At 37.9% G+C, this 24,075-nt stretch overlaps 2 protein-coding genes across 2 annotated transcripts; one reads left to right on the top strand and one right to left on the bottom strand.

Annotated features, from left to right (window-relative positions):
* The first annotated feature begins 5,842 nt into the window (after nucleotides 1-5,842).
* LOC129729142 (uncharacterized) lies at nucleotides 5,843-7,471 on the top strand. The gene has a single exon (XM_055687625.1). The coding sequence runs from the start codon at nucleotides 5,843-5,845 to the stop codon at nucleotides 7,469-7,471; it is 1,629 nt and encodes a 542-aa protein (XP_055543600.1).
* A 2,676-nt stretch (nucleotides 7,472-10,147) lies between these two features.
* LOC129729141 (uncharacterized) lies at nucleotides 10,148-11,257 on the bottom strand. The gene has a single exon (XM_055687624.1). It carries the CDS (start codon nucleotides 11,255-11,257, stop codon nucleotides 10,148-10,150), a length of 1,110 nt encoding a protein of 369 aa, XP_055543599.1.
* Between the last annotated feature and the right edge of the window lie 12,818 nt (nucleotides 11,258-24,075).

Below are 24,075 nucleotides of genomic sequence, written 5' to 3'. Positions count from 1 at the left end.
TGAAGGCTCAAAAATATAAAGCAATTTATACCTCATATTACAGGAAATATTTACCGAAACGCATGCTTTCTTTAAACGAAACAAACAAATCCAAGTAATTGCAACTGCTGCAGGTAAAAAAATTTCACGGCAAATTCTTTTGAAACTATTAAACAGAACATTATTTTGCTGCTTCATTACATTTAATTTCATTTCATTGAATACATGACATTTAAGTTCACAAACAACACCAATATATAGTCACCCACTCACCCGCATACGTCGTCAGCGCTCACCCTCTGCACTAGCTGTAACGTGTAATATACATAGCAAAGAGAAGCAGAGTACAAGAAGACGGAGATGCCACGAAGCAAAAAAGTAAGCAAAATGATTCGAGGCTACACCGTGCGCTCTATGTAATTTTAGAAAAACACCAACGAAGAGATACCCGCTCTGTGGTGGTATTCTTCATTCTTCGCGTGCCGAATCGTCGACCGAAGCACCCAGCATGAGGTTAAGTTCAGATGGGCAGTTAGACCGGTTCGGTGTTCGCAAGATTCTGGGTCCCCCTTGAGTGGTGGGCCTGGTGCGGACCGCACCAACCGCACCCCCCTAGCTACGCTACTGACCGATGGTGAATGCTTAGCGAGAATAACATTTTGTTCGGCGCTTCTCAACCTTGCGTTAAATTGGTCGCTACATCGAAAGTATAAATTCTGTAACGTGCGACACATGCTGTCGACGGAGGGATGTGCCTTTGAGCTTTTGCAAAAACGCTAGCTTCCTACATTCAGATGCTGCTTCCTGAATCGTGAAGCATTATGATCTCTGAATGGAATCAATTTTAGATATGATTTGGTTGAAGAGAATAATATCTAGTAGAAATAAAAAAGACTCGTTTGCTTTTAATATTTAGTTTATATGGATATAGTAGTGTGAGTTTGTATTATCTAATAACTACCAATCTTACTTTTGAAACTTTAAGAAGGATGGATTGAAATGTTCTTAATTAAGTTTAAAACGAGCACTTTTCATTATTTTATTCAAATGAAAAAAAAAAAAACAAACATGCGTCGTGGAAGATGGCAAATTAACATTCTCAAAAATTCACGGAAGAAATTATTCGTAAATAAATTTAAAAATGGTTGATGTAGAAAGCAAATGCAAAGCTCTGTTCATGAAAAATATCCTTTATGACCAGTCAGGAAACAACAATGCAAATGAAGAATACCTGTTAAAGTTAAATCATTTGAGCCATCTATCTTGAAATGGTAAAGAATGGATCATAGATTCGAAGTCTGTTATGTTGATGTATTGGTATTTTATTAACAGCAAGTGTGTGGTTCCTAAGGTTGAAATTAATTTTCCCCTTGTGCAGTGGGAAAACATTTGGGAGAATATCAAATCCTGCTTTTTGTCGATGGAGGACAAGTCACGATGTATTTTTTTGTGAACGATTTGATGCCAAATGAAGAAAAGCTATTAAGCTACGGCATTGGTCGTCTTCAAAGTTCCATTTGTGACATATGTTCATTACCAGATGACAACAAGCATCGCATTATAGCATGTAGAAATGCACATCAAATCTGGGCATGGGTCAATGAAGTGCTACGTAAGCATTTAAAACTAAAGTTTTCGAATGCAGAGAGTATTCTTGCGTGGAAAGTGAACCCAAAAAACCAACGACAGAAAGCTGCCTTATGGATAGTGTGTAGGGCCATAAGTTACAATTTGTTTAGAGAAGGTGATCTATTTAATTTTAAAAAACAGGTGAGAGAAATGCGATGGAACAACAGACATGTATTTAGAAGACATTTTGGTAAATATTGTAATTTTAACTAGATTTGTAATAAAAAGTAACCAAGAAATGCAGAAATAAACACTATTTACATTAAAAAAAAAAAAAAACTCTCACTGTGCAATATAATTATAGAATACTAGCTGACCCGGCAAACTTCGTCCCGCCTATTTTGCTTTTTAATTTAATAATTTTAAACATTTCTAATTCATTGATTCCTAGCGATTGGATTATATCGTTTAAAAATGATTGGTTTTATCGGAATGGCAACATCCTCGACTTTTGGCTTTTGTACATGACCTCTACTCAGGATATATATTGGGTGCATTTCGGTTATTTTCGTTGTTTTCAAGAAACTAAAAGTTTCTGGATCATCTTCTAATTCAAATTGGTGTCCAGGATCAATGCTTGGCTTCTCTACATCATTTTGATTACGGACATATCCATACGTAGTAGTTTTCGGTTATTTTCGGCTGTTTCCCAGAAGTTGTTATTTTTTTAATTTAAACTGTTGTCTAAGGTCAATTTGTAGCTCCTTGCATCATTCCGGATCCGGTGATACTCATATTGGGTGTTATTTGGTCACTTTGGGCTTTTTTTCAGGAACCGGAAGTCGCCATCTTGGATTTAAAAATGGCATTTGAAGACAATTTCTGGCCACTGAGCATCATTCTGGTTTAAGAAACACCCATATTGGGTGTTATTTGGTCATTTTCGGCTGTTTTCCAGAAACCGGATGTCACCATCTTCGAATTCAAAATGGTGTCTGTGGTCGATTCTAGCCCCTGTGTATCATTCTGGTTCCGAAGATACTCATATTGTATGGAAATCGGCCATTTTTGACTGTTTTTTAGACACCAGAAGTTGCCATCTTACAATTCATAATGGTGTCTGAGGTCAATTTTCAGCTTCATTCTCGTTCCAGAGATACTCATATTGGGTGGTATTTGGTCAATTTCGGCTGTTTTCCAGCTACCAAAAGTCGCCATCTTACAATTCAAAATGTTGTCTGAGGTCGATTTGTGGCTTCAGTGCATCATAACAATTCCGGAAATACGCATATTGAAGGGTTTTTGGTCATTTGCCGCTGTTTTTCGGAAACCGGAAGTCGCCATCTTGGATTTCAAAATGGCATTTGGGAACAATTTCCGGCCTCCGTGTATCAATCTGCTTGAAGAAACGCTCATATTGAGTGGTATTTGGTCATTTTCGGCTGTTATCCAGACACCGGAAGTTGCCATCTTACAATTCAAAATGTTGTCTGAGGTCGATTTGTGGCTTTAGTACGTCACAACAATCCCGGAAATACCCATTTTGGGTGGAATTTGGTCATTTGCCGCTGTTTTTCAGAAACCGGAAGTCGCCATGCTGGATTTCGAAATGGCATTAGGAGACAATTTTTGGGCTCTGAGCGTCAACCTGGTTGAAGAAACACTCATATCGGGTGGTCGGACTCGGTTATCCGGAAAAAAATGGTTCGATTATCCGGAGTATTTTTTTTCTATATTTCTATAACGCACTTTTGTCTTCCGGGTCAAAAAAAAAGGTTCGAGGTTGTTCATAATTGTAACGGTATAAGCCCCGCTTTGTTTAAGCAGTTCGTTTTTGGTGGTTTTGTCGTCGTTCTTTCAAATTCTTACTCAACAACCTCCAAAAGCAAGGTATTATGGTTTTTTTTAGTTATGGTTTTAGTTATGGTTTTGCCAATGAGGACAACTGCTATTGGTAAACTGGTTTCGCATTTATGGCAGGAACATATTCCTGTAATATAATGGCAATGATCGTTGCAGTACTTAGAACCACAAGCAGGCCTGTCTCGGTTGTTCGGATACTCTCGGATTATTGAACCAAAATTCATCAAGCGAAAATCAAAGTCGTTATAGGTCACTCGTGAATTAGAAAAGAAAACATGAATGTTGTTTCATTTTGTTTTTTTATCTTCGAGATAATCAACATAACATTATTTATAATTAGGTATATATCTATAACAAACGTCAAAAAACAGTCTAAAGACAATTTAAATTTTTTTTCCGTCGGCACAAACCGAAACCGAAAGTCGCCATCTTGGATTTCAAAATGGCATTTGTAAACAATGTCTGGCCTCTGAGCGTCAATCTGGTTAAATAAACATCCATATTGGGTGGTATTTGGTCATTTTCGGCTGTTTTCCAGACACCGGAAGTCGCCATCTTACAATTCGAAATGTTGTCTGAGGTCGATTTGTGGCTTCAGTGCATCATAACAATTCCGTAAATACTCATGTTGGGTGGTATTTGTTCATTTGCCGCTATTTTTCAGAAACAGGAAGCCGCCATCTTGGATTTCGAAATGGTATTTGGAGACATGCCAGAAGAAGGAATGGTGTCGAAACATTATGCACATGTTTGTTACACCTAAAAACATTCACCTGCCAAATTTGGTTATATTTGCTTGATTGGTTCTCGAGCTGTGCGTAATTTGAGTTTCATTTGTATGGGACCCCTCCCTTATAGAAGAGAGAGGGGTGTCAAACCATTATACTTGTTACCTCTAAAAACAATCACCTGCCAAATTTGGTTCCATTTAGTTGGTTTGTTCTCGAGATAAGCAGAAATTTGTGTTTCATTTGTTATGAAACCCTCCCTCACAGAAGAGGGAGGGGAGTCGAACCACTATGGACATACTTGTTACCTCTAAAAACATTCACATATCAAATTTTGTTGTATTTGGTTGATTGGTTCTCGTGCTGTGCGAAATTCGTGTTTCATTTGTATGGGACCCCTCCCTTGTAGAAGAGGGACGGGTGTCAAACCATTATGGATATATTTGTTACCCCTAAAAACATCCACTTGACAAATTTGGTTCTATTTACTTGGTTAGTTCTCGAGATGTGCAGAAATTTGTGTTTCATTTGTATGGGACCCCTCCCTTCCAGAGGAGGGAAGGGTGTCGAACCAACATGGACATATTTGTTACTCCTAAAAACATCCACTTGCCAAATTTGGTTCCATTTGCTTGGTGAGTTCTCGAGATGTGCAGAAATTTGTGTTTCATTTGTATGGGACCCCTCCCTTGCAGAAGAGGGAGGGGACTCGAACTATCTTAGTCACTTTTCCCGGCCCCTAAAACCCCCATATACAAAATTTCACGCCGATCGGTTCGGTAGTTTCCAAGCCTATATGAATCAGACAGACAGACAGACAGGCAGACAGAGCTGCATTTTTATATGTTTAGATAACGAAAAACTATATCTCGATAAAGCCGAAGGTAGAATGACAGAAATCGAATTTCTTGATCTTGATTCGAAGGTGTAAATGACCTCTAGTCTTTAGTCTTCTTTAATAGTATCCAGGAGACAAGATTAAAAACTTTTTTATTTAATATAAATGTTGTCTTCACGAGACATCATCATTAGTGCCACTCTAGTGTTGTCGAAATTCCAAAAAAATCAAATAGACAGAGAATCTAGAATATAGAAAATCAATGAATCAAATAGTCGAAAGAACAAAAAATAACCAAAAATCAACATTTCGAAGAAATAACGAGTCTAAGAGAAACAAAAACCGAATAAAACAAAAACTCAAGAAGTTAAATAGTCCTGAAAGACTTCAATATTTGGTATTTTCGTGCAACGTAAGAACTAACATCACTCATACGACGCGACGCGGGACAAAACACAACACTTATCGTTCTTACTACATTTAACATTTTAAAATTTTTACCTTAAAACTCGACCGGTTTCGGGCGTAATACTGCCCATCTTCAGGAGGAGAGTCCGACTGGTTACACTTCTTTATACGTTGTTCGTATACGTCAGAGAGCAAAGAGATGCTACGGGATTCTCCGCTTTAGTATGTTAAATAGGCAGGATGTGATGGGGGGATCGTCTTCGTTCATCAGCGGTTCTGTCGAATTACCGATGTGAAGCGATTCCCAAGCGTTTAAGTGGGACGTTTTCCTTATGTTTTTAATAATTTTCGCGTTTTTCCAGTCTTTTTGGTGGTCTAAAGTTACGGTGTAGGCGGCTACACTAGATTCGCAGGACTTTGCATTTCTCGTGCGGACAAGGGGAATGCTGTTGTGATTATGGACAAGGAAGACTACGAGTCCCGCGTCTGTGACATGATCAAAGCCGGTCCGTACGAGGAACATAAATTTAAAAACGGCAAACCTAGGGATCCTCTGAATGCGATGGTCGAGGAAGTAAATTTCGCGCGACAGAAAGTAGCACATTTAATGGGTGAAGAGAGACTCGAGAGGAAATTTCACGTCCCCAACCCGATGGTGGCTTCGCTATATTGCCTGCCGAAGATCCACAAAAATCCAGTTGGAATGAGACCGATTTCCTCCAACATTCGCACACCAACCGAGAAAATGGCAGCGTGGTTGGTGGAAGAAATGAAAAAGTACCCGATAACCCACGGAAAAAGCGTGAAAAATTCTGTAGATTTGGTTCAGCAACTAGAAGGGTTCAAAATTAAGCGAGGGGAAATTATGGTATCGTTCGATGTCACAGCGCTTTTTCCAAGCATACCGGTTACCGACGCGTTAAAGAGCTTGCGCCGGCATTTAGAACGCAGCCGGGTGCCACATCACCACATGGAAGCTTACCTTTTAATTGCTGAGGTATGTATGAACCAAAACTACTTCACTTTTAGAGGAAAATACTTCAAACAGACGTTCGGCCTAAGTATGGGCTGCAAACTTTCACCGCTGTTAGCCAACGTTTTCATGAGCGATTTCGAAGAGGCCGCGGGAAGAGAGAATTATTTCCCACGAGTATGGAAAAGATACGTGGATGATGTTTTTGCCCCGGTGAAAGAACGCTACCTACCCCAAACATTAAATCTGCTCAACTCCCGCCACAACTCAATCAAATTTACGGTAGAGCGGGAAGTTGAGGGTAAATTGCCCTTCCTAGACCTGATGATCACCCGAAAGGAGGATGGCACATTGAGGTTTGGGATCTACAGAAAACCGACGTCTACCGACCGTTATATAACGTCCGATTCCAACCACTTTGGGGGACAGAAACAAGCAGCCTTTCATGCCATGGCCCACCGGTTGTTTAATGTGCCAATGGAAGCCGAGGAGTTTGCCAAAGAACAGCAACAAATATACAAAGCAGCAGAAATAAATGGCTACGACAAAAGATTCGTGGACAAAATTCTAGGAAAACATAAACGCAAACAAGAGAAACAACAAATCACCACACTATTTCCCGGAAGTAGTGAAATAAAAAGGATCAGTTTACCATTCTACCCCAAAGTAACCAACCGAATAAAAAATACACTGAGAAGACTTAATTTTCAAATCGTGCACAAAAGCGAAAACACATTGCGGGACTTGCTATGCAATTTAAAAGACAAAGTTCCCCCAGATGAGCATTCCGGAATATACCGGATTCCATGCCAGAATTGTCCCTCGGTGTATATCGGGCAAACTCGACGCAAGGTGAAAGTGCGAATCAAAGAACATAAACATGCCGTTGATAATGCAAAGTCCTGCGAATCTAGTGTAGCCGCCCACACCGTAACTTTAGACCACCAAATAGACTGGAAAAACGCGAAAATTATTAAAAACATAAGGAAAACGTCCCACTTAAACGCTTGGGAATCGCTTCACATCAGTAATTCGACAGAACCGCTGATGAACGAAGACGATCCCCCCATCACATCCTGCCTATTTAACATACTAAAGCGGAGAATCCCGTAGCATCTCTTTGCTCTCTGACGTATACGAACAACGTATAAAGAAGTGTAACCAGTCGGACTCTCCTCCTGAAGATGGGCAGTATTACGCCCGAAACCGGTCGAGTTTTAAGGTAAAAATTTTAAAATGTTAAATGTAGTAAGAACGATAAGTGTTGTGTTTTGTCCCGCGTCGCGTCGTATGAGTGAGTGCTGAAAGAACCAATGTCAAAAGGTTAAAATATTCCGAAGGTCAGTAAGTTGAAATGTAAATAGTCTCAGAGTCGAATGTCAAAAAATCGGAAAGTCATGGAAATTAAAAGTCTATAGTAAGAAAATTAAAAAATCAAGAAGTCAAAAAGTCATATTGTAAAAAAAGTCAAAAAGATGAACAGTCGAAAGTCCAAAATATCAGAACGTCGAAAAATCAAAGAGTTGGAAAGAAAACAAAACTAAAGTTAAAATGAAATAGAAAACCTAAAAAAAATTAGGAGGTTGTATCCAAGACACGACCGCATAACTGACGTAGAACTACGCACACTATTAACAAATGCATTGTTGTAGGTGTTTCATTAATGAATCATAAAGTCTACTAATGCTTGCTTTGTGCTGCCTCAACAGTGGGGTAATAAAGACACTGAAAACATGAGCTGTAAAAGCTGTTTCACATTCTGTAAATTAGATGGCTGCTACAGATTTAAATTGCTACTATCCAGCACAGATTGCTCGCTTGAGTTGTCGAAAAATTATTAACCTTCAAATATTTGTATATTTGCCTTGAGAAAAGCATTTTGCTGCTCAAAATTGGATTTGCTGATGGCAACCTTCATGCTGCCTCAGTAGTGGGGCAACAACGGCAGTCTGACGACACACGCTGAGAAGCGAGAAAAACCGCGCTGCTCCTGAGATATGGTGACCAACCACTGGGCAAGTTATTTATTCAGTTTTATTGATTTTTGTACACAGCGAATAAACACCGATGGTGTTCTCACACACGCAACGGTTTTAACCCGTATTTCATTGCGGTTTGTAACATCAAGCGATTTCGTTTGCTCGTTGTTGCGTGTTGCATCATGTTGCAACTTGGCAGCTGGGAGACTACGTAATTTTGTTGGCATTTTGTTGTTCAAAATCGGTTGCTGATCGCAACCATTGTGCTGCCCCAACAGTGGGGGAGTTAAGAAACACGGACAACATGCACTGTGGAAGCTATTTCACCTTCTGTAAATTAGACGGCCGCGACAGATGTAACTGCTAGAATCCGCACAGAATGCTTGCTTACGTTGTCAAAAATTATTAACTTTCAATGACTTGTTTATTTGCCTTGAAAAAAGGCATTTTGCTGTTCAAAATTGGATTTGGTGATGACGATCTTCATGCTGCCCCAACAATGGGGGAATAATGGCAACTTTCAATGACTTGTTTATTTGCCTTGAAAAAAGGCATTTTGCTGTTCAAAATTGGATTTGGTGATGACGATCTTCATGCTGCCCTAACACGGGGGAATAATGGCAGTCTGGCGACACACGCTGAGAAGAACCGCGCTGCTCCTGAGACGTGGTGACCAACCACGGGGCTAGTGCTGCTGCTAAGGAAGGACGACTGCTGTTGACGACTTGTTGCTGTCCAGAACTATTATGAGCGGCTTCGGCTGAAACAGGCTCTTATATAGGCCAAATAGCATGTTTTCAATTGCAAGGTATATGATTCTGTCGACCGTGCTTGGGAAGCAATCATATAACGACCAATCAGAGGACGTAATTTTCGTTTAAACAAGGCTTGACAATTATCAATAGTACAATAGTTTGCATAATCAATCAACAATTTTCTACATTTGGGTAGATGCGTGTATAATTTTCCAAACAATTGCAACAAAAATGAAGGAAATCGGTTGAAAACAAACCGATTTATAAGCATTTGAAAAGGGACATATTTCGTCCCCTTTTCGGTAATAGTTTTCCTATTTACATCCCTATGTGGTAGGCTGAAGAAAAACGTAGTTCTACGTCAAAAATAGAACACTTAAACAGTTTAATATTGTGAAAAAGTCAAAACGACAACAAGCCAAAGAATTAGAATTTTAAGGGATCAAAAAATGAGTTCCAAAATGTCAGAAATAAAGAATATGTCAAAATAATCAGGAAAATGAAGAGGGTACTTACATGACTTACTTTACTTTACTTTTAAGTGATTCAACAACTTACGACTGATAATTGCTTTAGTAAAATTGAGTATATCGGCTTTCCAGTCATCTGCTTATCAAAACGAAAATTTATTTTCTATTTCCGACGTTTCGATTTAATATAAAATCTTTTTCAAGGATTCTACAAATATACAAGTTGTTACAAAAATTCAATAATCAGAAAACAGTCACTTACAGAAAGGATATCGTTTTTTGTCTAATAGCTTTATGTTTTGAGCATCAACGGTCAGAGATTTAATTGTGGCTAGCATTCGTTTACTGTAACCGGGTTGTGAGGACAAAAAATTATAATTATAGGGCAAATTTTTCTAAAAAAAGTATTACCGGTTTTGCATTTGAAATAAAATAAACTTGAACTAAAAAAATATATCACTCTAAGCTGAATTCGTAGTAGCACTTCTCACTGCGTATAACTGTATATTCAAATTGTTAAATTCTAGTTCGGTGAGCTGGTTTGGTGAGATGAACTGTGTGAAAACCACAGTATACTGATGTGGATTATAATTCTGATCTATTACCTATTTTGGTCTTTAGTGTGTGTAATATCCCTGCGTAAGTCGAACTAAGACATTCGACATCAGTGCGTTTGTTTACGGTATGCTCGGTGTTCATGATGTGACAAACTTCGAGAATAGGAAGTGCAGACGGTCGGCGATGATGGTCCAGAATTATTGTTTTTTCCAGGTTAAACCGGTGATTGCTGTCTATGCTGTGTTGAAGAAGTGCTGTTTTCTCCTTCAGGTGTGCTATTTCGTGAGTGTTGGTGTCTCTAGTGTGTTCCTGGTTTAGGAGTTGTTCCAGTTTGTTAATGTTCGAACGGTGGTTGCTAAGCCTTTTCTTGAGCTGTGTTGTCGTTAGCCCTACATAAGAGGCATCACAATTGCCACACGGAATACGATAAATCACGTTGTGTTGGTTTTCAGCTGCTAATTTGTCTTTCATATTTGTGAACATAGCTCCTACCGTGCGTTCGTTCCGTGTTGCTAAAGTGGTGTTTGGCAAATCTGTTCGAAACAGCTTTGTTAGTCTACTGCAAAGATTCTGAACATAAATCAGTGGCTTATATGTTTTGGGCGAATCTTGCGAGTGTGGTTGGTTGATTGGTAATGATCGTTCGTTGATTCTGTTGGTATATCGGTTTCTTAGATGGGTGGGATAGTGGTTAATTTTCAGATGTCTATCGATGATTGTTTTAACTTCCTTTGGTGATAAATTAGTGCTAAAATCTTTCACACGTCGCATAAAGTTAGTGACAACATTGTTTTTCATGTGCAATGGGTGGGTAGAGAAATAATCTAAAAACCGTCCTGATGCCATCGGTTTGGCATACCATTCGGTTTTAACGGTCTGATCAGGCTGTCGAACTAAAACCATATCCAGAAACGGGAGTCTCTTGTTGTTCTCGATTTCGCAGGTGAATTGAATGTTGCTGTTGTACTCGTTGAATGTGGAAAGAACGTCGTTCACTTTGTCCTTCGGAAGGGCCAGGCATAAGTCGTCAACGTACTTCCTCAAGACAGGAAACGGAAAATCAAGTTTAGCAATAACGGAGTCTAAAAGCGCTTCCATGACTAAATTGGCAACAGTGGGGGACAAAGGGTTGCCCATCGCTGTTCCGAAGACTTGCCGGAAGTGTTTTCCACGGTATGAAAAATAACTACATTCCAAACAAAATGTGGTTACTTCCAGAAATAGATCCAGATTAATGTTTGTATTCAGCTTAATATCTGTCCAGCGTTCAATGATTGTGTGTGTGACTAGTTCTCGGGGAATGCATGTAAATAGTGATACAACATCGAATGAAACCAAGATATGATCTTCAGGTAGTTGAACGGAGTTAATAAAACGGCAAAAGGAGAAAGAGTCTGATACGTTATAGCGGCTGTTGATCGATGCCTGTAGTATGCGGCCAATGAATTTGGATAGCATATATGACGGCGCGTTTATGTTGGGCACAACTGGTCGAAGTGGGAGATTCGGTTTGTGTGATTTGGGGAGTCCGTAAATTCGTGGGCTTTGGGCTGTCTGGGTGGAAAGTTGGTTTGCTGTTTTCTTGTCTATTAGTCCGAGGTTGTGCAGCCTTTTTACTAGGTAGTTGTTCTGCTGTTGGTAACCTGATGTGGGATTCTGTTTGATAGGTTTATATGTATTTTGGTCTGATAGCATTTCGCACATCTTACTGTCGTACTCCTTTTCATACATTACGACTGTCTGTTTACCTTTATCTGAGTTGACAATGATTATATCGGGATGACTTTTGATAAAACGTTTGGTAGTTTTGCATGCATGTTGTAGAAAGCATGATAGCGAGTCTCTTGGATTATCATCAAAACTATGAATGAAATTTTGTATGATATTTACTGCGTCGCATCGCTTGTATTCTCTAATGTTTTTCTCAGGGATGCTCGTAAGAATATTTTCTATGTCAGCGATGATATGATAGAAAGGAATGTCATGTAGCGATGTGTACGGTAGGGCAAACTGTGGACCGAGACTAAGAAGAATTTCGGTTTCCGGTGGTATGGTAACTGTGGTAGCATTATGTATAGCTTTGGCATTGCAGGTAGGTGTAGGTGGGTTGGTGTGGGCCGCAGATACACGAAGGAGCTGCTGAATTTTTTTTTTTTTTTTTTTTACTTTTAAGGCTACAGACCGATTATCGACCCAGTGCCGAATCCAGAATACGTCGCCAAGTCGGTCTTCGGCTGCTTTCCTCCAATCGCCAAAATGAAGAAGGTAATAAATCAAAAAGTGAAAAAGTCAGAGAGATAAAATATCAAAAGTCAAAAAGTAAAGAAGTTATAAAACCAAAAACTCAGCTGAACAAAACCAAAAAAAACTTAATCTGCAAAGCTAAACGGGTGAATTAGTCAGAAAATCAAAAAGTGTTAACAAAAAAATGTAAAAAAGTCAATTTGCCAAAAAATCAATGAGTCAGAGAGTCAAAAGATACAAACAGTCACATGAAACAAAATATAAAATATATTACAATATATAATATATTATATATATTATATTATATAACAAAATATAATCACGACAAATAAAATATCTGAAACCCAAACCAAAAATTCAAATAGTCAAGAGCTCAAAAGGCTCAAATGGCCAAACATGATTTAGTAAATAATCAAAAGGACAAAAACAAAAAGGACAAAAGGAAAATGTCAAAAATGCATGAAGTCAAAATATCAGAATGAAACAATAAGTCAAAAAACAGGTCTAAAGTTGAAAAATAAAATGAAATTTTACTGAAACTCAAATGAAACTGAGCGGATACTAAACCTGGACTGGAATTGAACTCAGACTAGAATAAAACTTAACGGGAACTAAAGTGAAGTTTAACCGAACTGAAACTGAACTGAACAGAAACTGGGCTGAATTTGAACTGTTATTTAACTAAAGCTGAAGTGATCCTGAACTATAACATAACGAAAATTTAACTCAACTGGAATGGGAATGAAACTGAATTAAACTAAACTGAAACTAAACTGAAATTATTCAGAAACTCAAATGAAACCAAGCTGAAACTAGACCTGGACTGAAACCAACCTGAAACTAAACTAGAATTGAGCCAGAACTCGAGTTATATAGACAAGAAACTAAATTGAACTGAACTAAAAATAAATTGAAGCTAAGCCGAAATTGAATTGAAGCCTAACTGAAAGAATACGTAACTGAAACTAAAATGAATATCAACTAAAACAGAACTGAAACTGAACTACGCCTGAAACTCAATTTAGAAGTGGCATGCTTATTATTATTGTTTATCAGTGCTTGTGTATAATGTGATACTCTTCTTTCCACACGCTTACTGTTCTATTATACCGATGCTCGTTCTTCTTACCAAATATCACCAATTATAATTACCTGGAGAAGTTTCGTTGTGCGTCCTTCTGGCCAGTTTTATCAATAAGAGGGACTTATTTTTTTGGTTAGAGGAAGTCACGCGAAGGTGTTATAGATTTCAGCGTGAAGGATGGGTAAGTGGTGGGGAGCCTGAGTATGAACCCATACTTAAAATTCTGTTTTGACATCGAATCTCCTGATTCTACTAAGATTCGAACCAACGACCAATTTGCTTGACAAAGCGGACTCTGTAACCTTGCGGCTACGCTGCTCCCATGATCACGTGATCACGAAACTGAACTTAAACTAAACTGAAACTCAACTTAAACTGAACTTAAGCTGAACTGAAGCTGAACTAAAACTGAACTGAAACTGAACTGAAACTAAACTGAAACTGAACTGAAATCTAGCTAAATCTGAACTCAAACTAATTTAAAACTAAACAGAACTGAAACTGAAAATAAACTGTATCTATCTTGAAACTCAACTAAAACTGAACCGAAACGGAACTGAAATTGATTTAAAATTGAGCTGAACCTGAGCTGAAACTGTACTGAAACTGAAATGAAACTGAACTGAAACTAAAACTGCATCGAAATTGAACTTAAATTGAACTAAAACTGAACTGCAACTAAACTTAAACTAAATTACAATTGAACTGAAAAAGAATTGAAACTGAATTGGAACTAAACTGAAACTTGGCTAAAACTAAAATGAAACTCAATTAAAACTAAACTGAAACTGAGCAGAACTTCAACTGAAACTCAACTGTAACGTATCTGAAACTGAAACTGAACTGAAATTAAACTGAATCTGAACTAAAGCTGGTCATTAACAGATTGAAAATAAACTAAAAGTTAAGTTATATTGATCTGAAACTGATTTGGGACCAACCTCAAACTAAACTGAAACTAAACTACAATTGAATTGTAACCGAACTGAAACTTAACCAAAATTGAATTTAAACTTAACTGAAATTTAAAAAAAAACTTATCTGAAACTCAGCTGTAGCTTAACCAAACTGAAGTTAAACTAAACTCAAACTGAACTGAAATTGAACTGAGACTGAAGCGAAACTGAAATAAAACTCAAATGAAACTCAACTGAAACGGAACAAAAACTTAATCGAAATTAAATTGAAGCTGTACTGATATTATACTGAAACTCAAATAAAACTGAGCGGAAACAATACATGAACTGAACTGAGACTGAAACTAAATTGTATCTCAACTGAAACTCAATTAAAACTGAACTGAAATCGAACTAAAATTGAACTGAATTTGAACGGAAACTATATTGGAATTATACTGAAACTGAACGAAAACTAAAACGGCTCTGAAATTGAACTTAAATTGAAATTGAGCTTCCCCCACGAAGGAAGTGAGCACCGAGGTAAAATTTATTTTACGCATGTTTTCGTCCGCTATGGCGAACGTTCCGGTTAACTGCCGGAAGGCCGCACGCAAGGGAGTAGAATTTTTTAGCGACTTAGCCAAACATAACTACCTACCATGTAAAATTTATCGAACTCAATTATCTGTCTTAGTTACACTTTACACTTTTTATTCACTTTCACTATTTTATTCTATCACTTTTTGTATAAAATAAAAGTAATAGAATTAAATAGTGAAATAGTGAAATTTTCTATCAAGATGCTCGAACAGAAGTGAATAAGTCTGTCTTAGTTATTTTTATACCACAATCCGAAAACGGTCCATTTTTTAACGCATACGTTGAATTACAATTGAACTGTGAACAAACTGAAATTGTACTGAAACTAAACTGAGACTGAACTGAAACTTAACTGAAACTAAACTGAATTTTAACTGAAGCTCGGTTGAAACGCAACTGGAATTATAATGAATCTGAACTAAAACTGGACTGTAACTGGACTAAAAATGAACTTAAAGTCAATTCATATTGATCTGAAACTGAATTGAAACCGAACTTAAACTAAACTGAAACTCAAGTACAGTTAAACTGTAACCGAACTGAAACTAAATTGGAACTTAACTAAAGCTGAAATGAATCTTATCTGAAACTAAACTGAAGTTTGACTAACTCGTTAGACTCAACTTAAACTGAACTAAAACTAAACTTTAACTCAAAATTAAACCAAATCTAAACTGAAAGTCAATACTGAAACTGAAACTTAGCTGATACTGAACTGAAATCAAAGGAGGCTCAACTATACAGAATTGAAGCCTATCTGAAACTGTACTGAAATTATATTGTAATTCAAGTGAAATTGAGCGCAAAATATACCTGAACTGAAATTGAACTAAAATTTACCTTAAACTGAACTGATACTACTAATTAAGCAAAACTGAATTTGGACTGAATCTTAACTGGAACTGAACTGAAACTGGACTGAAATTAACTGGAACCGAGTTGAAACTCTAATTGTATTGAAACTGAACTGAAACTAAACTAAAACTGAGTTGAAGCTACTAAAACTGAACTGAAATTGAGTTCTAACTGAGCTGAACATGAAACTAAACTGAAACTGAGTTAAAACTTAACTGAAACGAAACTGAAACTGAACTGAAACTGAACTCAATCTGAACTGAAACTGCACCGAAACTCAAATGAAACTGAGCGGAAACTAAAACTGAACTTTTACTGAACTAAATCAAACTTAACTAAAACGGAACTGTAACTAAACTAAAACCAAATTACAATTGAACTCTAAATGAACTGAAACTAAACTGATACTGAACTAAAACTAAACTGAAACTGCACAGAGGCTTAACTGAAACTTAATTGAAACGGAACTGACACTAAACTTGATTTGAAATTATACTGAATCTGAACTAAAGCTGTACTGTATCTGGACTAAAAATGAAATAAAAGTCAAGTCATATTGATCTGGAACCAAACTGAAACCAAACTCAAACTGAACTGTAACTGTACTGAAACTAAACTACAATTGTACTGTTACCGAACTGCAACTAAACCGAAAGTGAATTGAAACTTAACTTAAATTGAAATAAAACTTATTTGGAAACTGAAGTTTCACTATACCGAAGTGACTTTAAACTCAAAATGAATTGAAATTGAACTGAAACTGAACTAATACCGACACTCATCACAATAGATTAAATAATGGCTTGTGTAATGTCCACAGTCTATACAAATTTTCTTAGAATTTATATGGGAAGTTGTCCACAGAGGGGGAGGAGGTATCTAAAACTGTATTAAACTTAACTTTAGCTGAACTGAAACTGAGCTGAAACAAAACTACAATTGAATTGAAATTGAATTGTAGCCGAGCTGAAAAAATCCAAAACTAAACTCAAACTAAACTGAAACTGAGTTAGAACTAAATTGAAACTTAAATAAATCTTAACTAAAGGTAAACTGGAACCGAACTGAAACTCACCCGACATTAAATTGAAACTATTTTGAAACATATCTGAAACTGCAACTTGAGTGAACCTAAACTGTCGCTCTAACCTGTATTAAAAGCCTTATAATAACTTATAAAAATGGATTTCTGTCTGTCTGATCCGTATGGACTTGAAAAACTGAACCGATCGGCGATGAGTTTTCGGAACCGGGTAAGGTCCCTAAACTGATTCGAGACCTCTTCTCTTCCTGGAAATGAGAATGTCTTATAGATTCGAAAATTACTGAACAGATTACCATGAAAATGTGTACCTATATCAAACACACGAACATAGCTGTTGAGATGGTTATAGGAGCGATTACCCTGAATAAGCTAAAATGCCAAAATATCAAATTTCAATAAGTCAAAAAGTCGAAAAAATTAAACTCTTTGAAAAGTTTAAAAAATTCTAACGTTAACGAGTTAAAGAGTCAAAAATTGTTACTTCCTAAATCAAATTTGAATTTTTTGTTATCCTCAAAATTGTGCTAACAAAACATTTCAGTTTTCTGTTTTTTGTTTGCATTGGGCTATACTGCCCCTGTTTACATAGTTGACGTAAGAGCCAAAATGACCAAAATGCACTTTTTCGTTGATTCAGCTTCCTTTCCCTAAGATACATACACTACAAATGAAAAGAAAACTATTTTGTTCTAAAACTATTGAGAAATATTGGAAAAACGTTTTGGCGTAACTGCCAATTGGTTGCAAAAACTGGCGTCACTCCATACAAGGTGCAATTGTCTATGTTAAGTCGGTTTACTCGACTGTCTAACTACTGTGTGTTTGTCTAAGTTAAGTCGTTTAATTCGACAAATATTCCATGGAAAGGGGGAAAGGGGAAAGGGGGATTGAATTCTTGTATTGTATATTAATATTTTTACAAACACTCAGCCTCAAGAAGGTCTAAAGTCACCGTGTCTTTTCCCCCTACTAGTGGATATTTGCATCAGATGAAATAATAAACACGTGTGTGTATATTACGGTGGGTAAATTTAATCGATTTGCCAGAACATTTTTATGGTTCTATTTGGGGCCCCGAACAATCCTGACACTACCGGAAGTGGATTGATCGATAGCTCGAAACATGCGAAGAAGTTTTCCTATACTAATTTTCATAAAAATTCATGTACATGCACATGTAATGCGCCAATCAGAGGCACGAGTAACCCATATCCGACAGGTTTAGCATTATCTAGGGGCCTAAATTGAACAAAAAAAAGTTTGTCCTGGCTCTGTGCTGTCAAGTTTGCATTTTTCTATGTAACGATTACTCACCTTAGCGTAAATGTAAGTCTTTGTGCATGTGTTTGTGTGTATATGTGTGTGTTCGTATGTGTGTTTGTGCGTGTTTGTCTAAATGAAATTGCCGATGGACCATCACTGACGTTTGACTGAAACACGTGTGATAAAACTGATTAAACTGCAAGGCAGAGTAGGAAGTAGTCGAGTTTTTACGCCAAGCTATACGAACAATCAGCGAGAAAAATGCATGTTTGTTCGCATAAACTGGCGTAGCGGTTTTTCAGGATTAATTACCATGGGCAGACTCGTATAATCCATGGGCCCTCTATTCAAACATCAATCTTCATAAAATTGACAGACTATTTTGTTGAAATTGTATCTCAATATAAATATTTGGGTTAAAATAACAAAAACGCGTTTTTCTCGCAATGATGGTACTGGTTGTTACGTCAACTATTGAAACAGGGGCAGTAATACTATACTTCCTTTACAGCACAGATAAAATTATACAGAATGAATAAAAGTTACCTCGAAAGTGCAATTAACATTTTACAACGTGGATGTCCTTACTTTACATGAAGCAACTAATTAAATATAAACACCACACTGAACATCCCATGAAGTATATCGTTAAGCTTACAAAATGACATGTTTGAAACAACGACTTTTAGTTTGAAAGCTGCAAAAACGATGGCCTATGTGATGTCAAGCGCAATGTTTCAATTGGTGCTTTGCCAGTTTAGCGTCAGGAATATGTTTCACCAATTATTTATTTTCTTACTAGCTGACCCGGCAAACTTCGTCCCGCCTATTTTTGTGTTTGATTTAATGATTTTTAACATTCCAAATTCATTGATTTCTTGCGATTTGTTTATATCGTTTGAAATAATTGATTTTATCGGAATGACAACATCCTCGTTTTCTGCCTTTAGTACATGACCTCTCCGGAAATACTCATATTGGGTGGTATTCAGTTATATTTATTGTTTTTCAAAAACTGAAAGTGGTCATCTTCGAATTCAAGATGGTGTCCAGGGTCAATGCTTGGCTTCTATACATCATTTCAATTACGGAAATATTCATATGTAGTAGTATTCGACTGTTCTCCAGAAGTTGCCATCTTACAATTCAAAATGGTGCCTGAGGTCAATTTTTAGCTTGATGCATCATTCTGGTTGAAGAAACGTTCATATTGGGTGGTATTTGGTCACTTTAGGCTATTTTTCAGAAACCGGAAGTCACCGTCCTGGATTTTAAAATGGTATTTGGAGGCAATTTCTGGCCCCTGAGCGTCATTCTGGTTCAAGAAACACCCATAATAGGTATTATTTAGTGATATTCGGCTGTTTTCCAGAAACCGGAAGTCACCATCGTAGAATTCAAAATGGTGTCTGTGGTCGATTCTAGCTCCTGTGTATCATTCTGGTATCGAAGCATCTCATATTGGATGAAAATCGGCCATTTTTGGCTGTTTTTCAGAGAGCGGAAGTCGCCATCTTGGATTTCAAAATTGTATTTGGAGACAATTTCTGGTCTCTGAGCGTCATTCTGGTTAAAGAAACAATCATATTGGGTGGTATTTGGTCATTTTCGGCTATTTTCCAGAAACCGTAAGTCGCCATCTTGTATTTCAAAATGACATTTTGTGACAATTTCTGGCCCCTGAGCATCATTCTGGTTAAAGAAACACCCATATTTGGTTATTTTTGGTTCATTTTCGGCAGTTTTCCAGTCACCAAAAGTTGCCATATCACAACTCAAAATGTTGTCTGAGGTCGATTTGTGGTTTCAATGCATCATCACGATTTCGCAAATACCCATATTGGACGGTATTTGGTCATATCCCGCTGTTTTTCAGAAATCGGAAGTCACCATCTTTGATTTGAAAATGATATTTGAAGACATTTTACGGATAGAAACCGGAAGTTTCCATATTAAATTTAACAATGGCGTCTGGAATCGAAAAATTTTCTTGCTCTCAGAAACCTCAACATATCATAATTGGTTCCATTTGCTTGATTATTTCTCGAGATGTGCAGAACTTTGTGTGGAACCCCTCCTTTCAGAAGAAGGAGGGGTGTCGAAAGTTTATGATCATATTTGTTACCTCTAAAAACATTTACATGCCAAATTTGGTTCTTTTTGGTGGATTGGTTCTCGAGCTGTGCGAAATTTATGTTTCTTTTGTATGGGACCCCTCCCTTTAAAATGGGGAGGGGCGTCAATTTGTTATGGATATATTTGATATCCCTAAAAACATCCACCTGCCCAATTTGGTTCCATTTACTTGGTTAGTTTTCGAGATGTGCATGAATTTGTGTTTCATTTGTATGGAACCCCTTCCTTTTAGTAGAGGGAGGGGTGTCAAACTAATATGGATTTATTTTTTACACCTAAAAACATCCACCTGCCAAATTTGGTCCCATTTGCTTGGTTTGTTTTCGAGATGTGCATGAATTTGTGTTTCATTTGTATGGGACCCCTCCCTTCCAGAAAAGGGAGGGGTGTCAAACCATCATGGATATATTTTTTACCCCTAAAAACATCCACTTGCCAAATTTGGTTCCATTTGCTTGGTTTGTTTTCGAGATGTGCATGAATTTGTGTTTCATTTGTATGGGATCCCTCCCTTCCATAAGAGGGAGGGGTCTCGAATTGCCTTAGTCACCTTTCTCGGCCCCTAAAACCCCTATATACAAAATTTCACGCCGATCGGTTCAGTAGTGTCCAAGCCTATATGAATCAGACAGACAGACAGACAGGCAGACAGGCAGAGCAGCATTTTTATATGTATAGATTCTCACAATTTTGTCACAAAACAGAATCGCAGTACAAGAAATTAAAGTAATCCTTTACAGAAATAGCACTCGAATAAATTTCCCACAGGCTCCATTAGTTTAGAATGTGCATCCGCAATATAGGTGCACTAGTCTGGCCGCTGAAACCTGCAATTTTAAATCCAATAATGTACATGATCCCATCAAAGGCTAACCACCCACTCCCCCAACCGGAAGGACGATAACCGACGGACGATGGGATGATCATATTTCATCTGTAGCTTGCTTTTCGGCGACATTGTAAAAGTGTGCCCATAAAATATGTAGAAGCACGTTTCCATATTCATAAACCACCGGCAATGCACGGATATTGACGATGTTCGAGCATAAATAGATTATTAGTACCTACCCGATATAGTGGTGGTGACACGGTGAGCCATCGAACCGTCCGCTGCCAGTGTAGTCTAGCTCCGGATGATGACTTATTTTTCGGAATATGTTGTTAATTTTTATTTTTTTGTTTTTTGTTCAAAGTCACATTACCAGTGTGTATGTGTGTCTTTTATCGCGTTCATGTGGAAATTTTTGCTTCTTTATTATGCAACAGAGCGTTCAACAGGTACACAGCGAAAATATCGCATGACTCAGAGTCATTTAGTGTGAGAGTGCCACCCAAAAGCTGTTCACAGGGCTTCGCTTGGCAAAGTGCATTGACCGGGGGATGAATAGAAGCTAGTTGCAATATGTATCGTTTGGTTCGGTATTGTCGTAACAGGTGTGATTAAAGCACAAAATATTTCGGATTTATACATCGAGAAACCTAATAAGCCCCAGTGAAGCCAGGAAACATGATGGAAGAGCGAGTGTTTGAAGATTGAAGCTAATTTAATTTCAATATTTTTTTCTTTGCCAATAGGTGACTGTCACTTTAGTGAATGTGATAGAATTGAACCTATGAGTTGGTTTCTTACCTTATGCCCTCTACGGGGTAATCTGTTGCAGTACAATGTCCTCAACCACGCGTTGTGCGGTTAGTGATAATTGCTCCGAGGAGGACAGTAAAAAGGCTAATGTGTGTTGTTGGTGCTTGCGGTTTGGTTGGGCACTTCAGGAGTTTTGTGGAAGCGAAGTTCAACTTCATTTCCTACATGCAAAAGTTCGAATCTACGAAATTATTTCGTTCTTCCAATTGGCATATGGTTAGTTTTGATTTATCATGAGCATAGTGTAAAAAGAATAACACGAATACATTTAATCAGTTTGGAGTAAATTTACAGTTTCTTTCACCAATACATACAAACAATTAGTGTTAAATATTTTGTTGGTTTATTTAATTTTGTGGACCACAAATGAACCAGCGTAATATAATTACGCAGAAGATACGTTTTAGCTGAAACATATTCGTTATCCAGGTTTTAAAATATTTTACGCTAATTTCGCAGAATATGTGGCTTTGCATGCTCCAACTTTTTTGAGTAGTTTTAACACAAAAATTTGAATTTGCTGCAATAAGTCCAGGACATTTTCTTGATTGTAAGCTACCCGGAATTGGCTGGAAAACAATAGTGTGATATTTACTACCTCAAATTGATGAACATTCAGCCGCCTAAATATCTTCAAATGATAATAATTGTTACTTTTGTTGGTATTACACCCTTAGTCAGTCACAACAAACGATCATATCTAATATTCAGGTCACAACTTTTGCGTCTCGGCCATGAATACAGTTGCGTGAAACAATCGCAGGCCGGTAAAGTAATCACCTTCACGCAACCAGCTGCGACCCGTCTGTGAGGCGATTATTGCCTTCACCGCTACGAACCGGTGGTGGTGCCGCATAGCAATTCCTAGCGCAGGATAATTTATATCCATTAGACACGCAGTCCTGTTGAAATGGCCAGACAGAAGATGTTTTTTTTTTCATAACGTAGAAAAATTACAGCCAACGTTGGAGTCGAAATCTATCAATGCTGGTCGGAAAGCTACTAAGCGAAAATTGCTGCGTTGATTCGATGATTTTCGGAAGAAGGAAAATCATGCTGCTTGAACGGGGGTCCCACCTGTGGCTCTTGAATGAAACAGACCGTACAATTTAACAATGTTAAAAGGGACAACAACAACATGCTTTCGTACTCTCACCGGCAATATTCGATGACCAGACGATCGGCGGAACAAGTCTCACCTCACAGTTACGACCAGTAGTAAAGAGCAAAACGGTTCCCCTAATTGAGGTCGGTGGCAGACAGGGAGCTACTTAGGCATGATTGTGTATTGGAATGAATTTATAAGACTGTGCTGAGTCGCTTTGGTTGTTTGCCTTCCCAGTGGGCTGAATGAATGTTCGAACGTAGGATGGGCAAATTTTTGTTTGACTTTATGGGGTGAACGAAATTAAGATTTTACACTTTGCCGGTTTGGTTTGTGTAATAAAGCCATTGGAGTATTTGCTGCGAAGTACTGCTTTCAGAAGCGTGAATGCTTCGCGTGCCGTGAGCCCCTGATTGGGGCGTAAAAATTTTACCATTTCCTACTCTTGTTATCAGAGAAATATGATTCCAGAAAGGCGGAAGAGGCCGATAGGCTTTCCTTGCCCAACCTTACACCGCAGTGATTGCGTTTTCCGCTTGTCCTGCTGTGTTGTGCAGCCTCGTTAAAAAAATAATGAGTCGGTAAAGTGTACGACTGTTGCTGACCTCCAGCGAAAACGTCTAGATTGCAAGGATTATTGCTTCGCGCGATAAAGCGTTGAGCCATGCGCTAGGTTGACTCAATGGAATAATCATATATTTACCACTGAAGAAATCGGAAATGCACTGACGGCCACCCTATGTAGAGCCTGCAAGGCACCTAATACAAACAAACGATGTCCGTTCGTGCAGATAAATGGAAAGCACTAATAGGCTCAATTAGGTTTTGTGTAAACCAACCGAACCCGAATATTATCTTAACGATTGGGTTGTTGTTGCCAAGATAACGCTGCTGCTGGCTGCCTCGCGGCGGACAGTGTGTGTGGGTCTGTGGTGGCGTGCCGGATAATTGTAAAGTTACGGAACAAGCTGTAAATTGTTTCAGCTTTGCGATTGAATTCTGTTTTTTTTTTGTTCATCATAGGCACGGAAGGGTTGCTTGGCTCGAATTGCGATTGCACGGAATATTGGCAGCGTCTTGGT

The sequence above is a fragment of the Wyeomyia smithii genome, chromosome 3, assembly GCF_029784165.1.
Source record: "Wyeomyia smithii strain HCP4-BCI-WySm-NY-G18 chromosome 3, ASM2978416v1, whole genome shotgun sequence".
NCBI classification, from domain to species: domain Eukaryota; kingdom Metazoa; phylum Arthropoda; class Insecta; order Diptera; family Culicidae; genus Wyeomyia; species Wyeomyia smithii.
This window is presented reverse-complemented; position numbering and strand designations above follow the sequence as displayed.

What these genes read in the sequence shown, in the direction of transcription:
- LOC129729142 (XM_055687625.1), top strand. Translation starts at nt 5,843, where the DNA reads ATGGACAAGGAAGACTACGAGTCCCGCGTCTGTGACATGATCAAAGCC.
- LOC129729141 (XM_055687624.1), bottom strand. Translation starts at nt 11,257, where the DNA reads ATGGGCAACCCTTTGTCCCCCACTGTTGCCAATTTAGTCATGGAAGCG.